Source organism: Lissotriton helveticus, chromosome 3_2 (genome assembly GCF_964261635.1).
Source record: "Lissotriton helveticus chromosome 3_2, aLisHel1.1, whole genome shotgun sequence".
Taxonomy (NCBI): domain Eukaryota; kingdom Metazoa; phylum Chordata; class Amphibia; order Caudata; family Salamandridae; genus Lissotriton; species Lissotriton helveticus.
Genome location: NC_136062.1, coordinates 498,969,983 through 498,984,940, shown reverse-complemented (window position 1 = coordinate 498,984,940; position 14,958 = coordinate 498,969,983). Strand labels below are relative to the sequence as shown.

General features: G+C 50.9%; 1 protein-coding gene across 1 annotated transcript in view; it reads right to left on the bottom strand.

Annotated features, from left to right (window-relative positions):
• NUP160 (nucleoporin 160) overlaps positions 1-14,958 on the bottom strand; it is a 289,550-nt gene that overhangs the window by 221,267 nt on the left and 53,325 nt on the right. The window contains exon 10 of the mRNA XM_078684503.1: positions 9,459-9,543. Within this exon, the coding sequence (XP_078540629.1) occupies positions 9,459-9,543 (85 nt within the window). The remainder of the gene's footprint in view (positions 1-9,458; positions 9,544-14,958) is intronic.

Here is a 14,958-nt window from a genome sequence, read left to right as displayed (position 1 = left end):
CTAAATATTACTAAATATATTCACAAATGTTGGCAAATATGAGGGGTATGCTATCAAGTGGACTAAGTCAGTGCTATTCTTTCTGCAGAGTCCCACACCTAGACTACCTCGGCGATGTGAAATCGAAGTGGCCTATGACGGATTCCGTTATTTGGATATCTTCATTACACCCGGCCAAAACATTTTTTATGACAAGAACTTAGCAGCCTCCTAAAAAAGCACCATGAAGATGTCAAATATTGGAGCTCGCTGCCACTATCGTTACTAGGTCGAGCGTCCCTATTTAAAATGTTGTCTCTACCGTGATTCCTCTATATTCTCCAGAATTGTCCATACCGGAATCCGACTCTTATTTTAACAGCGAAGAGGGCGAGGTCCACACACTAGTGTGGGTTGGAGGTACACCGCGCATAGCTTTAGGGAAATTGCCGAAGGGATGGTACGATGTTGGAATCGCACTCCCAGATATACGACTATTATTGGGCATCAGAATTGGTGGCGATAAATCACTGTCTGTACCACTCCCCGACGGACCGTGCATACAGACTAGAAAGATATCAGACGGGACCAGAGGGGTGTCTAGGGGCCCCATACACTAAGGTCCACAGGGGCAGATATCTGGGCCCTATGGCTCAAACGGTAACCATCTGGCATCAAGCAACTAAACGTCTGGGATGGACAAGGGTGCTGACAAAAGCTACGCCCTTGTGGTCTTCTCAACAGCTGGGGTTGCTTTGTCACCATATGGGTTTTGACAAATGTGACACCATTGGACAGTCCACCATAGGAGATCTTATACACAAGGGTAAGATCGTAACATTCAAGGAACGACAAGCAAAACACGAACTAGCACACAGTTAGATATTTCAATATTTACAGATTTGCCTTGCTCTTAAGACAGCACTCCCAGACATGACAAAAGTGCCGGACTCATATCCCTTAGAGGACCGGCTGTTATAAGAGCCGGTCGTAGACAAAGCCATTTCCCTCACAGATCGTAAATTGTGCAATAATTTACCAGACCCCTTCTGCACTCTCACAAACCACTGGCGGGCAGACTTGGGGCAGCTTGACGATGATTGGCAGACCGCATTGATGTCCCAAGAGAGGCAGACATAAATCATAGTTTTCGATTGGTTCAATTGAAAATTTTACACAGAGCATACCTCACAGGAGGAACCCAAGCCAAAATAGGAACAAGACAAGACGCACTCTGTCTACGTGGGTGTCACCAAGAAGCAACATTTTATCATATTCTATGGTACTGCCCCCAAATAGGCCCCCTGTGGGAGAGGGCCACATTGAAGATGTAAGACGCACTAGGGAAACAAATTGCCCTACCACCACCAATGGGGATTCTAAATATTTGGGAGGCCAGTGACCTAACAGAAATAAAGCAGCCACGTAGGGCTACACATTAGTGTAAAGAACAATCGCTATGAAATGCGGGGCAGCAGATCGACCATGGACAATAGGTTGGGTGGAGGAGCTGGACGAGTGCATGATTGCAGAAAAAGAGGTCTGCAAATCCAGGGGCTGTCCTAAAAAGTGGGCCAAAAATTGGGGCGGTGGAACGCGGATAGAGGAGAGCTGTGTTTCACCAACGGTGGAACTGGAAATGTCAAAAAAGGGGGACCGCGGGCATGTAATGAGGGACTGAAACACTGTGCGTTTTAAATGTTTATATATCATTGTCTTATTTGTAATGGAATGTATACAAAGTTAGCTCTGATTCTGACAAGTTAAAAATCAATAACATTGTTTTTTAAAAACACTCGAAAAAACTTGACTTAAAGCAAGATGACCAAGTACTTCTAGGAGTGACCTGATATGAACAGTGGTCAAAAGTCTGCCAATTCCAAGCACTACAAAGAGGACAGTTTGTCTGACAACCAGTAATCCAAGAAAGCCTCAACCGAGCAGAAGCACGAGAGACCAGGAGTGGAGACTACGAACGCTAAGTCGAGGTGTGGCCACTGGTGTCTCCATTCACAGATGGGGATGACTGGTTCAGCGGGTCTGACCATCAGAATCGCAAACCTTTGAGAGCAACTAATGATATAATACAATATATCTAATGCGTAATACTGCTGGTTCTTTCAGGTTATCCAGTTTGATGTGCACCAGTACCGGCAGCCCTTGGACATCAGCAGTAGACATTAGTCCTAAAAAGTAATTGCTAGTAACCTTTGACTGCATTACAACCTAAAGAAGGCATCACATTGTACCAGAGTTTATAACCCGCTTCCCCCCCCCTGGAGTAAGCGTTGATTACTCTCTCGCAAAACCACAAAAGAGGCAAGCGACAGACAGGAGACAGTCAATGAAGTGGAGTTCAACAGGACTGCAGCTAAAGGACATCTGTGGTAAATGTGGGTACTCGTGATGGTGGTGGTGTAGGGGTTGGGTACTCGTGATGATGGTGGTGGTGGTGGTGGTGGTGGTGGTGGTGTAGGGGCCGGCAAAGCTGATCTCCTGTCAGAGTTTGAAAGAAGCCAATTGGACGTGAAAGGAAAGCCAGGGCGGTGAATGTCTAACTAGGTGCTGTAGCAATAAATAACTGCCCCAAAGGGGTGCAGCTCTCCTTGTACTGAACATACATGGGGAAAGGGTGAGGAGCGGAAGCGAGAGGTGGATTCAAGCCTCAATTCCCATGGACACTTGTAACCGCAGAAAGTGACAGAGGCTGCAATGTTAGAAGGGCCTCGTTCTCTTCAAAGGGAAAGGGTGGGTCTGAAACTCCTGGCGATCAGGGTCACACTGAAGAATGAATATGCTACTTACCAGTATGCATCTGTTCTTGGCATGTAGGGCTGCTAACATTCATATCTTGTGCATAGATCGCCGCCTAGTGTTGGGTCCGGATGATCGCACATTGTTGTCCTGGAAGAGTCTTCGAAGTATCCTGAGATAGGTGGCTCCTCCCCTGGACTACAGTGCGCATGGGCATCGGCTCCATCCCCAGATTGTTTTTCGCCATTGTGGCAAAGATGGAGTGTAACAGTGTGAAGGATGTCCATGCTAATGATTGAATACAATAGTATATCTGCAGCTGCGACAGGCACCGGGGAGGAGGGCGGGCGATATGAATGTTAGCAGCCCTACATGCCAAGAACAGATGCATACTGGTAAGTAGCATATTCAGTTCGAGGCATGTGGGCTGCTAAATTCATATCTAGTGCATAGAATACATAGCAGTCCCTCCATTAGCGGCGGCCGCCCGTGCCAGCTGCAGAAACCTGAAAAAGTGTTTTAAGAACAGCCTGTCCTACAGCTGCCTGCTGCTTGGAATGCACGTCCACACAGTAATGTTTGGTAAATGTGTGCAGTGTGACCCATGTGGCTGCTCTGCAAATGTCCTCTAAAGGAATGTTCCCCAGGAAAGCCATGGAGGCCCCCAACTTGCGTGTGGAGTGCGCCCTTGGGGGTATTGTTAAAGTGCGCTTAGCTTTTTGATAACAGATTTGGATGCACCTAACAATCCATCTGGCTATTCCCGCTTTGGAAACGGGGTTGCCTATGTGCTGTGGTGAGAAGGCAACAAAAAGTTGTTGTGTTTTCCTGAAGTGTTGCGTTCTGTCAATGTAGTACATCAACGCCCTCCTAACGTCCAATGTATGAAGCATTCTTTCCGCTACTGTTTGTGGGTTTTGGAAGAATGCGGGTAGGTCAATAGTTTGATTGATATGAAACTGTGACACCACCTTCGGAAGGAATTTGGGGTTAGTGCGGAGCACCACCCTGTTGGAATGTATTTGGATGAAAGGCTCTTGGATTGTGAGCGCCTGCAGCTCACTAACACGTCTGACCGATGTAATAGCAATGAGGAAAGCCACTTTCCATGTTAAGAATTGAATCTCACATGAATGTAGAGGCTCAAAGGGTGGGCCCATCAGTCTAGTGAGGACCACATTGAGGTTCCACACTAGAGCTGGTGGTGTTCTGGGAGGAATGACTCGCTTCAGTCCCTCCAGGAAGGCTTTAATGGCAGGCACCCTGAAAACGGAGAGGTGCTGCCTATTTTGGAGATAAGCCGCTATGGCGGATAAATGTATCCGAATGGAAGCATACGCTAGATTGCATTTGTAAAGATGTAACAAATAGCAGATGATGTTAGGAATGGATGCATCTAGCGGGTTGATGTGATGTTCTGTACAGTAAATGACAAACCGCTTCCATTTTGCTGCATAGCAAGCTCTGGTTGTGGGCTTCCTTGCCTCCCGAATGATGTCCATGCATTCTGGAGGTAGGTTGAGGTAGCCAAATTCTAAGACCTCAGGAGCCAGATCGCCAGATTGAGCTGTTGCGGATCTGGATGCTGAATGTCGCCATGGTTCTGCGTCAAGAGGCTTGGGGAGAGATGCAGCCTTTGATGCGGTACCACGGAGAGTTCTAGAAACGTGGTGTACCATGGTTGGAGTGCCCATGTTGGAGCAACCAGGATGAGAGTCATCGAGTGTTGCTTTAGCTTTCTTGCCACCAGCGGAATGAGAGGCGCTGGGGGAAAAGCGTACGCAAATTTGCCTGACCAGTTCATCCATATCGCATTCCCTTGCGATTCCGGGTGAGGGAACCTGGCGGCAAAGCTTTGGCATTTTGCGTTTTCCCTTGTGGCAAATAGGTCTATCTCTGGATGACCCCACTGCTGGAAGTACGGGTGGAGCACTGATGGGTGTAACTCCCACTCGTGCATTTGATGGCTGTACCTGCTGAGCAGATCCGCCATTAGATTGTCCTTGCCCGGGAGGTGTTCTGCCAGGAGGAAGATGTTCCTCTGAATGGCCCACTTCCACATGCTCTGAGCCAGATGAGACAGCTGTGGCGAGTGGGTGCCTCCCTGCTTTTGAATGTAGTACATCGCGGTCATGTTGTCCGTCCGGACTAACACTACCTTGTTGCACAAATGTACTTTGAAGGACTTGAGCGCCATGAAGATCGCCATCAATTCCAGGTAGTTGATGTGCAATCGTTATTGCTGGGTTGACCACAGTCCCTGCACCGTGTAGTGTAGCACATGCGCTCCCCACCCCTGGAGAGATGCGTCCGTTGTTAGGACAATCTGTGGCACAGGCTCTTGGAACGGTCGTCCCTTGCAAAGGTTGTGTGGATTCCACCAATGCAGAGAGTTGTATGCTCGACCGGTCACCAACACTAGGTCTGTCAGTTGTCCCTGAGCCTGTGTCCATTGATTTGCCAAGCATTCTTGGAGCGGGCGCATGTGCAACCTTGCGTGCGGGACTATGAAGATGCAGGAGGCCATCATGCCTATCAACTGCATGAACACTCTCGCAGGCAGGGAGTGTTGTGGTCTGAATCTTTGGATCAGTGACAGAATGCTGTCGATCCTCGCTTGGTTTGGCTGAGCTGTAGCCGTCAGGGTGTTTATTGTCGCGCCCAGATACTGCCGCACATGGGCTGGTTGAAGGTGCGACTTTGGGTAATTCAGCGAGAACCCCAGACTGTGAAGGAGTTGAATAGTGTGGGACATGTGTGAGGCGCACTGTCTTTCCGACTTTGCTTGCACGAGCCAGTCGTCGAGGTACGGGTATACATGTATGTTCTGTCTCCCGAGGTGCGCCGCCACTGTCGCCAGACACTTTGTAAACACTCTGGGGGCAGTAGTCACCCCGAAGGGTAGCACTTTGAACTGATAGTGCTTGTTGTGAATGGTAAACCTGAGGTATTTTCTGTGGGACGGGTGGAGTGGGATGTGGAAGTAAGCATCCTTGAGGTCTAAGGTTGCCAGGAAGTCCCCTTGGTTTAGAAGGGGAAGTATCTTTTGCAGTGTCAGCATGTGGAAATGTTCTGACAGTATATACATGTTGAGAGGGCGTAGATCCAGAATGGGTCCGAGGGATCCGTCCTTTTTTGGGATGAGGAAGTACAGGGAATAGACCCCTGTTCCTTCCTCCTCCACTGGCACAAGTTCGATTGCTCCTTTTTGCAGCATTACTAGCACTTCCTGCTGCAATAAGTGCAAGTGCTCTGCCGACATAGGACGGTGTCTTGGGGGAATGTTGGGAGGAGTGGATGTTAACTCCAAACAATAACCATACTGGATTAGTTTTCTCACCCACCTGTCCGTGGTGATGGACGACCAGACTGGCAGGAACTGCTGGAGTCTTCCCCCGACAGGTGTTGGATGGTCGGGGGCAGTGACAGAGAGTCACTGTTTGTTGGCGGCAGAGGAACGGGAGTTGGTGTTCCCTCTACCCCTGCCTTTGGCACTGTTACCTCGGTAACCCCCTCTACCTTGCTTGGGATACGAGGATTGCGCACCACCTTTTGTGAAATGTGATTGTTGTCCCAAGTGTCCTCTGGTAACACTACGCGCTCCTGAGCGACGAAAAGTGTTGCCCCTGAACTGTTGTGATTGAAGCGCCCCCATGGACTTAGCAGTTTCGTTGTCCTTTTTAATCTTTTCAAGTGTGGTGTCTACATCTGGGCCAAACAGTCTGTCAGGATTGACGGGCTGGTTGAGGATTGTAGTTTGGATGTCAGGCCTAAATCCAGATATACGAAGCCAGGCTTGGCGCCTTAGCATGACGCTAGTGTTAATTCCTCTAGCCGCTGTGTCCGCTACATCAAGTGCGCATTTTATTGCAGCGTTTGATATAAGCTTTCCCTCTTGTATGAGCATTTCGCCAGCTTCTTTATACTCATCAGGCAGATGTTGAAGGAGCTGTTCTAGGGTGTCGTAATGCGCCCTATCGTAACGCGCTACGCGCTAACAGTGCCTGTGTGTTTGCGATACGCCATACATTAGCAGCCTGCGCAGCGACCCTCTTGCCAGATGCCTCAAGCACTTTCAACTCCTTGTCTGGGGGAGGAGCTTCACCAGTTGTTAGGGAGTTGACCCTCTTGCGGGCATTCGCGACCACCAACGAATCCAGAGGCAACTGTTCCCGAATATAGGCAGGGTCCCCAGGTGCAGGTCTGTATTTTTTTTCTATTCGTGGGTTTACCACTCTCGCCCTTGTAGGTTCTTTAAAGATCTCTGGCGCATGTTTAAGGACACCTTTCAACATAGGAAGTGTTTTGACTGTTCTTTCGGAGACAGAGAAAGTGTCAAACAGGAAATCCTCTTCCACCGGGTCAATATGCATATCTACATTATGATTTGCAGCTGCCCTCTCAATTAAAGCATTGAAAGCTGCTGAATCCTCAGTTGGTGATGTACGTGCCCCAAAACCTTGTGGGTCCTGCACCACCTGATGACTTCCCTGGTCCCCAGCGTCGTCATATGGGTCCTGATTCACATCAGGGTCATTGCCAGTAGGGAAGTTGTATTGTTCATCTTGGTCTTCATCCTCACCCCCTGATTGGGTGGGGGAAGGGGTTGGACTCCTCCTTGGGGGAGGTTGCAGAGGTTCAACAAGGGCAGGTATGTCCTGTGCTTGCCTTTTCTTTTTCAGTGGAATTACAAATGACTCCAGTGGCTGGGAACTGATCTTTCTCTTATAAAGTGTCATCTTCCCTGTGTGGGCATCGATGTAATGCTCACATTCGTCCTCAGATGCTGTGTGTCGAGGCAAAATAGCACTGGACGTAGAATCCGAAGTCCCCGAGGTCTTCGGCACCGTTTGGGGTGCAAACGCCTTTGGTGGCACCTTTGGTGGTAGTGTGTAGATAAGTTTCGTCGACTTCTTGGCAGGTGGCTCCATTGGTTTCGGATCCGATGGCGCAGTCTTTGTCGACGGCAGGGCTTTCTCCCAAATCCTCTTGAGCGACTCAGTGACCTGTTTTGTAAATGAAGCTGAGGGTTTGACGACCGATGCTTCATGTTCGTCCGCTTTGGAGGCCTTCGGCGTGGCAGAAGAAGGCACCGATGAATCCTCGACTCCAACGGTTCGCTGCCCTGCAGCTGTCTTAGGCGCCGACGCCGTCGCTGCAGATCCGGTGTCTTTGTGCCGAGGAGTAGTGGCTCCGGCTTTCGGATCTGGGCCTTTAGTGGCCTTTGCTTCGACCATCTGTTTGGAGGTTGACGCCCCAGCCGTCGAGACGTGATGGACTACCTTCTTCGAGGACGTGTCCTTGGCCACCGCGTGTGGCGCCGGTGACTCGACGGCCTTCTTCGCCGGCTTCGTAAGTTTGGACGGGACGTCGGCCATCTTAGATGTCGTCGAAGCCGTTTGTTTCGGTTTCGACGTGTCTTCGGCCATCTTAGATGTTGTCGAGGCCGTAGGTTTCGGTTTCGGTTTAGGCGTGACGTCGGCCATCTTAGATGTTGTCGACTGTACTGGTTGCGGTTTCAGTTTCGATACGCGCAACAACGGCTCCTCCGGTGTATCCGTGGCCGGGCCCGAAGGCGGGGCTGGGGATATCGGTGCAGGGTCGTGGGTAAGGCCGAGTGGCGATCCCGTGACCTGAGCCTGAGTCGAGTAACTTTCGGGGCATAGCTCTTCCTCTGAGCTATCTTCCGCGGCCCCATAGACTTCTTCGTCGTCCCCTACCTCATCGACGTTTTCAAGGTCTTGGCTCCGTCCATCGATGTATTCTTCAGGATCGGCCTCGACCTCCGTTGATGGTGGTGAAATTTGAAGATGATGGCTTTGGCCGTCTTCTGCGGGGTCGTCGAATATGTCGTCGGGTGCCGGTGCTGCGTGCAAGGCCTCGAGGCGCGCCGCGCGCCGATGCTTGAGTGTCTTCTTTGACCTGAATTTGGAGCAGGCCATGCAGTTGCCCTCGTCGTGATCCGGCGAGAGACATTTATTACAAACTGGATGCACGTCGATGTGTGGGTACTTGGACCCACACACGGGGCAGCGCTTGAACGGACTCCGTTCCATGATGATTTCGTCGGTGTCTCGCTGCGAGTACAGGACCTCGATGTCCGAAGAGTAGCAACTCCCCAGAATTCCGACACGAAGAGTCGGACGATGCTCGGGACCGTTCGCAACAATACCGACGCGAGTATCGAAGGCCTTTTGGCCTTAAGGAAGTTATTTTTTCGATTCCGACAAGGAGGCGTCGAAATCACATCCGAACCCAATGGCGGAAAAAAACAATCTGGGGATGGAGCCGATGCCCATGCGCACTGTAGTCCAGGGGAGGAGCCACCTATCTCGTGATACTTCGAAGACTCTTCCAGGACAACAATGTGCAATCATCCGGACCCAACACTAGGCGGCGATCTATGCACTAGATATGAATTTAGCAGCCCACATGCCTCGAACCTCCACATTACGGAGCTAGAAAAAAAAGTCCACAACATCTACCTAGTTGGTGGGTGGAAAAAGGTAGATGGGGCTCTCCCAGGTGACTGTAAAGGATCTGTGCTGAGACTTCACTTCTGGTGTCTGTGAACCATTAATCGCAGGCACTCTGGGGACAGGCACTCTGGGGACAGGCACGCTGGGGACAGGCACGCTGGGGACAGGCACTTTTAAGAAGATAGGAGTCAGAAGGGAACTAGCACAAAGCTTGATTAAACTCTTATCAAATATTTCGATACTCACCCTGGGGTCCTGCTCGTCACTAATATTCACCTCCTCCTCTGGCAGGGGCAAAACAAACACTTGGCTCCACTGCCCGGCTGGGTTACTAAAAAAAATAAAAAACAAAGTTGAGTAAAAAGTGGTTTAATTCTCTTAGTATCGGTTCTTCCTCCATAGACATTGTAAAGTCAACAAGCAGAGGAATAGCAAAAACAGATCCATATGATAATGAGATTCAATCTTTTAATAAAAGACATTTGTAAGAAAGTGGCTCTATATACACTGCACCAAAGTGAGGTACAGTGTGTACACTGCACCAAAGTGAGGTACAGTGTGTACACTGCACCAAAGTGAGGTACAGTGTGTACAGAGTCCCCAGTCTCCAGTGGTATAACAGAGGCTAAAGTCAGATATAACCTTACTCTCTAAAGTGGTAGCTTGGTCGAGCAGTAAGGCAGTACCAGAGGACAGTGTAAAGCATTTGTTGTACACTCTCAGTCAGCAAAAGGGTTTCACACACTCAAGGACTGAACCCTAGGCCAATTGTTTTGTATCAAAAGTTATACTGTTTTTTTATTTCTAGAACCAAGCAAGCCTGGTGCAGGTGAGCATAAAAATACTTTTCAGTAGTAAATTACTTGTATGAACACAGTTCAAAATTGCAGTGTAACTTGTACTGGTTTTGGTTAAAGGTACGATTTTTAAAGATTATTATTGCATTTCAAACGTTGACACTTTTTCACATAGAACCACCAATGTTATCCTACGGGGGGAAATTCACTTAGCAGGTAAGTTAGTTTCTCGGTTTCGAGGTAAGTAATCAGTTTTTTGGCTTGGGGTTCTGGGGTTAGACTCAGGTGTCCCCCCAGGGTCAGTGATGCACTGTTGATGCACCCTCTGTGGCACTAGGGTGGCCGGGTGCAGAGTGTTGAGGCCCGATGTTATCCTATGGAGGATAGGGGGACTCCAATTGGTGGCGGCTGGCAAGCAGGCCACAGGGTTGCGGGAGGAAAGCTCCTAGGGTTAAGCTCAGGGCAAGTTGGTGACCAGGTTAGCACAAAAGGGGCACTCTCAGCGGCGCTAGGGCAGCCGGGTGCAGGGTGATGTTTTGTGTTTGGGTGCCTTGTTGATTTCAATGGAGATTCTCTGAGACAAAGAAACACTGCAGACTCGGGGACGAGGTTCTTCCAGGAGTGACCACCACTTCGAGGGGTAAGTTGGGATGCAGAGGGATGGTTAGGCACTGCTGGGTTGGGCACACGAGGCCGTGGGGCGTTAGGTGCAGGGGTGCCTTTGGATGTTGGATTTTCTTACCCACTCTGGTCGGAGTAGGGGTGGTTCTCTGGATTGAGGCTGCAGGCGTTGTCTGGAGGCTTGAGGCAGGTCACGGGTCGCCGGATCTCTGGTCAGGATCGCCGGGGGAACCTCCTCGTGGTGTTTGTTCACTCAAACACGGGCCGGGCTCGGCGGGTGCAGTGTATGCTGGATTTGCGGTTTCTGGCTGGCACCAGAAGCAGCAGTTTAAACACTTCCAATGGGTCCCTTCCCTGGGGTGGGTACACCCCTATTCTGCCACTCTCCAGTGGGAGGGGGGCAGGAGCCTGTCCCTGGTTGGCTGGGTTGCCCTATCCTCAAGATGCAGGGGGCTCGAGGTTGTGCTTCACCTCGCCTCCCCCACCTTATGGGTGAAGTTGGCAGAGGTGGGCACACCTCTCTTCCTCACTTTGTTTTTCCCGCTGGGTCCCCACCCAAAGTTGGGGGTATAACCAGTGGGGACCAGTTGCTGAAAGCAGCAAATGGTCTGGAGAGGCTCACAAAGCCGGCATACCTTTGAAGCTTCCCCTTCGTTAACCCTGTCCATCCTGGGGGAGGAGGCTTGGCACCTCGTCCCAGGATGTACATTGTTTCAGGCCCCCTGAGAGCATCAAGCTCTCGTCCCAGGGGTCCAGAAATATGTCTGGTTGTGGCGGCCTAGTCAGGTCACTGGGAGTTGGTAGAGTTTCAGGGGGCATCCCTTAGATGCCCTCTGTCGTGCATTTCACATTAAATCCCACACTGGCATCAGTGTGGGTTTAATGTGCTGAGAAGTTTGATACCAAACTTCTCAGTCTTCAGTGTAGCCATTATGGTGCTGTGGAGTTCGTAATGACAACCTCCCAGCCCCATATACTCTTAATGGCATCACTGCACTTACAGTGCCCAGGAATGGTCCTGGGTACTGTAGGGGCGCAGGGCTCATGCACCTGTACCCTCACCACTGGTACAGTGCACCCAGCTAGAGCGGTAACTGATCTATGCCAGGGCAGTGTGTTTGTGGGCTATCTTGAGGATGGGGGGACCCAGCCAACCAGAGACAGGCTCCTGCCCCCCTCCCACTGGAGAGTGGCAGAATAGGGGGTGTACCCACCCCAGGGAAGGGAACCAGTGGTCCCTGCCCTTTACCTACCTGTAACGCCCCTAACATCAGAATTTCGGGGCACCCTGAACCTGCCTTCCTTCCTCAGATGCAGAAACCACAAGAAGAGAAGATAAGAAGGATGAAAAGCCGTGTAGAGCTAACAAGGACGACGCCCACTGACTTGGCCTCAGCCCTACAGGCCTGTCTCCCGTCAAACCTGCTCCTGTGAAATCCCGGTGTGTCCTGCAGCCAGCAACCTCAAAAACCCAGTAGAACCTGCCTGCCTTCACTTCAAAGACTGAATCTCCAGTGAACACCACATTTGTTCAAAAACCCCTGCCTGCATTCACGTTCCCAGCTGTTCTCCTGTGAACACCGAAGTGTTTAAACTGCAGCTTCTGGTGCCAGTTAGAAACCGCGAATCCAGCCCACTCTGCACCCGCCGAGCCCGGCCCGTGTTTGAGTGAACAAAACACCACGAGGAGGTCCCCCGGCGATTCTGACCCGAGAACCGGCGACCCCCGACCTGCCTCAAGCCTCCTGACGACACCTGCAGCCTCAATCCAGAGGACCCCCCCCACCGCGACCAGAGTGGGTAAAAAAATCCAACTTCCCAAGGGACCCCTGCACCCGACGCCCCACGGCCATGTGTGCCCAAAACAACGGTGCCTAACCAACCTTCAATATTCCAACGAACCAGTCGAAGTGGTGGTCGCTCCTGGAAGATCCTCGTCCCTGACCTGCAGTGTTTCTTTGTTCCAGAGGTTCTCCATTGGAAACAATAGGGCACCCGACCTCAAAACAGCACCCTGCACCCGGCCGCCCCAGTGCCGCTGAGGCTGCACCTTTGGTGCTACTTTGGTCCCCAACTAGCCCTGAGCTAAACCCTAAGAGCTTTGCTCCCACAACCCTGTGGCCTGCTTGCCAGCTGCCACCAACCGGAGGCCCCCTATCCTCCATAGGATAACATTGGGCCTCAACACTCTGCACCCGGCCACCCTAGTGCTGCTGAGGGTGGAATTCCAGTGCAGTAATAGGTCTCGCATTAGTAAAGGTTTGAGCTTTTGGTGTTGCAAATAATAATGCAACACCAATAGCTGTAATTTTCAGTAATGCGAGACTTAAGTATGCCACTATGGCACAAAATTCACACACAGATGACAGACAATAGGAGTACGTGTTTGGTCAACAAAAGATATGTGATTACGATGTAAGCTATAGAGACAACACATAAAAATGAAAAAATACAACATAATAGAGGGTCGGAGTACCCTTCGTTCCAGAACTGAAGCATTTCCTACATGCTATACTACAAAGGCATGGTAGTTGTTTATTTATGTTATGCAACTAACAACCATTGGCAAAGCCAATAGTACTGGCTTGTTGTAGGTGTAATGTTACTTGATGTATGATATATCTGGATGTAATGACAGAAGAAGCAAAATACCAGTCGGCGGCACACTAAGCTAAGCACTGAATTTTCGTTTACGTGCTTTTAACCTCACTTTTAATTACATCAGCAGTGGCAGGTGTGCTCTCTGGAAGACATGGCACGACTGTGTCACCCGTTGTCTACTACAGATGTAGTCTACATCCTCAGCTGGACTGCCTTTCGGAAAGCACTCATGGTCAGCGGAGGCCAGGAATGACAATCCCAGCCATCGCCAACTCGTGGGTTGTGACTCAGAACTTAAACCGATCTCACTATTGTGTGAATCTGATTCAAAGCGCTCTGCAGCTACCGCAAGGCGCTTTACAGTGCTTTCCAAAGATCCATGTCTGTGCGCCAACCCCAGTCTGTAAGGCCCTCTGCGCGGTCTACCATGGTAATTGTATCAAGACGGGCCAGGACTGGGGTCGTGTAACACCGCCAGTGACTGCGCTGCCACTGAAAACTAGGGGCAAAAGTAGGGCTAATGACCTTGGATAAGGCTGTTGGGTGGGCGAGCCATCTCCAAAAGTTCAGAACACCACCAACATACCTGCTCAGTTTTGGTGGTTAGCTATGTACCAGGTGCCGTCTATCCACCTGTACAGAGCCTGTAAACAGGACCCAAGGACTCTACTGCACAGCTCCTGCGCCTGGCTGACACCCAATAAAATGCACAGGAATTCGGACACCTGCAAGAAGATGCCTGCAGGAGGACGTCTGCAAGAAGATGCCTGCAGGAGGACGTCTGCAAGAAGATGCCTGCAGGAGGACGTCTGCAAGAAGATGCCTGCAGGAGGACGTCTGCAAGAAGATGCCTGCAGGAGGACGTCTGCAAGAAGATGCCTGCAGGAGGACGTCTGCAAGAAGATGCCTGCAGGAGGACGTCTGCAAGAAGATGCCTGCAGGAGGACGTCTGCACGAAGATGCCTGCAGGAGGACGTCTGCACGAAGATGCCTGCAGGAGGACGTCTGCACGAAGATGCCTGCAGGAGGACGTCTGCACGAAGATGCCTGCAGGAGGACGTCTGCAAGAAGATGCCTGCAGGAGGACGTCTGCAAGAAGATGCCTGCAGGAGGACGTCTGCAAGAAGATGCCTGCAGGAGGACGTCTGCAAGAAGATGCCTGCAGGAGGACGTCTGCAAGAAGATGCCTGCAGGAGGACGTCTGCAAGAAGATGCCTGCAGGAGGACGTCTGCAAGAAGATGCCTGCAGGAGGACGTCTGCAAGAAGATGCCTGCAGGAGGACGTCTGCAAGAAGATGCCTGCAGGAGGACGTCTGCAAGAAGATGCCTGCAGGAGGACGTCTGCAAGAAGATGCCTGCAGGAGGACGTCTGCAAGAAGATGCCTGCAGGAGGACGTCTGCAAGAAGATGCCTGCAGGATGACGTCTGCACGAAGATGCCTGCAGGAGGACGTCTGCAAGAAGATGCCTGCAGGAGGACGTCTGTACGAAGATGCCTGCAGGAGGACGTCTGTAAGTAGATGCCTGCAGGAGGACGTCTGCAAGAAGATGCCTGCAGGAGGACGTCTGCAAGAAGATGCCTGCAGGAGGACGTCTGCAAGAAGATGCCTGCAGGAGGACGTCTGTACGAAGATGCCTGCAGGAGGACGTCTGTACGAAGATGCCTGCAGGAGGACGTCTGCAAGTAGATGCCTGCAGGAGGACGTCTGCACGAAGATGCCTGCAGGA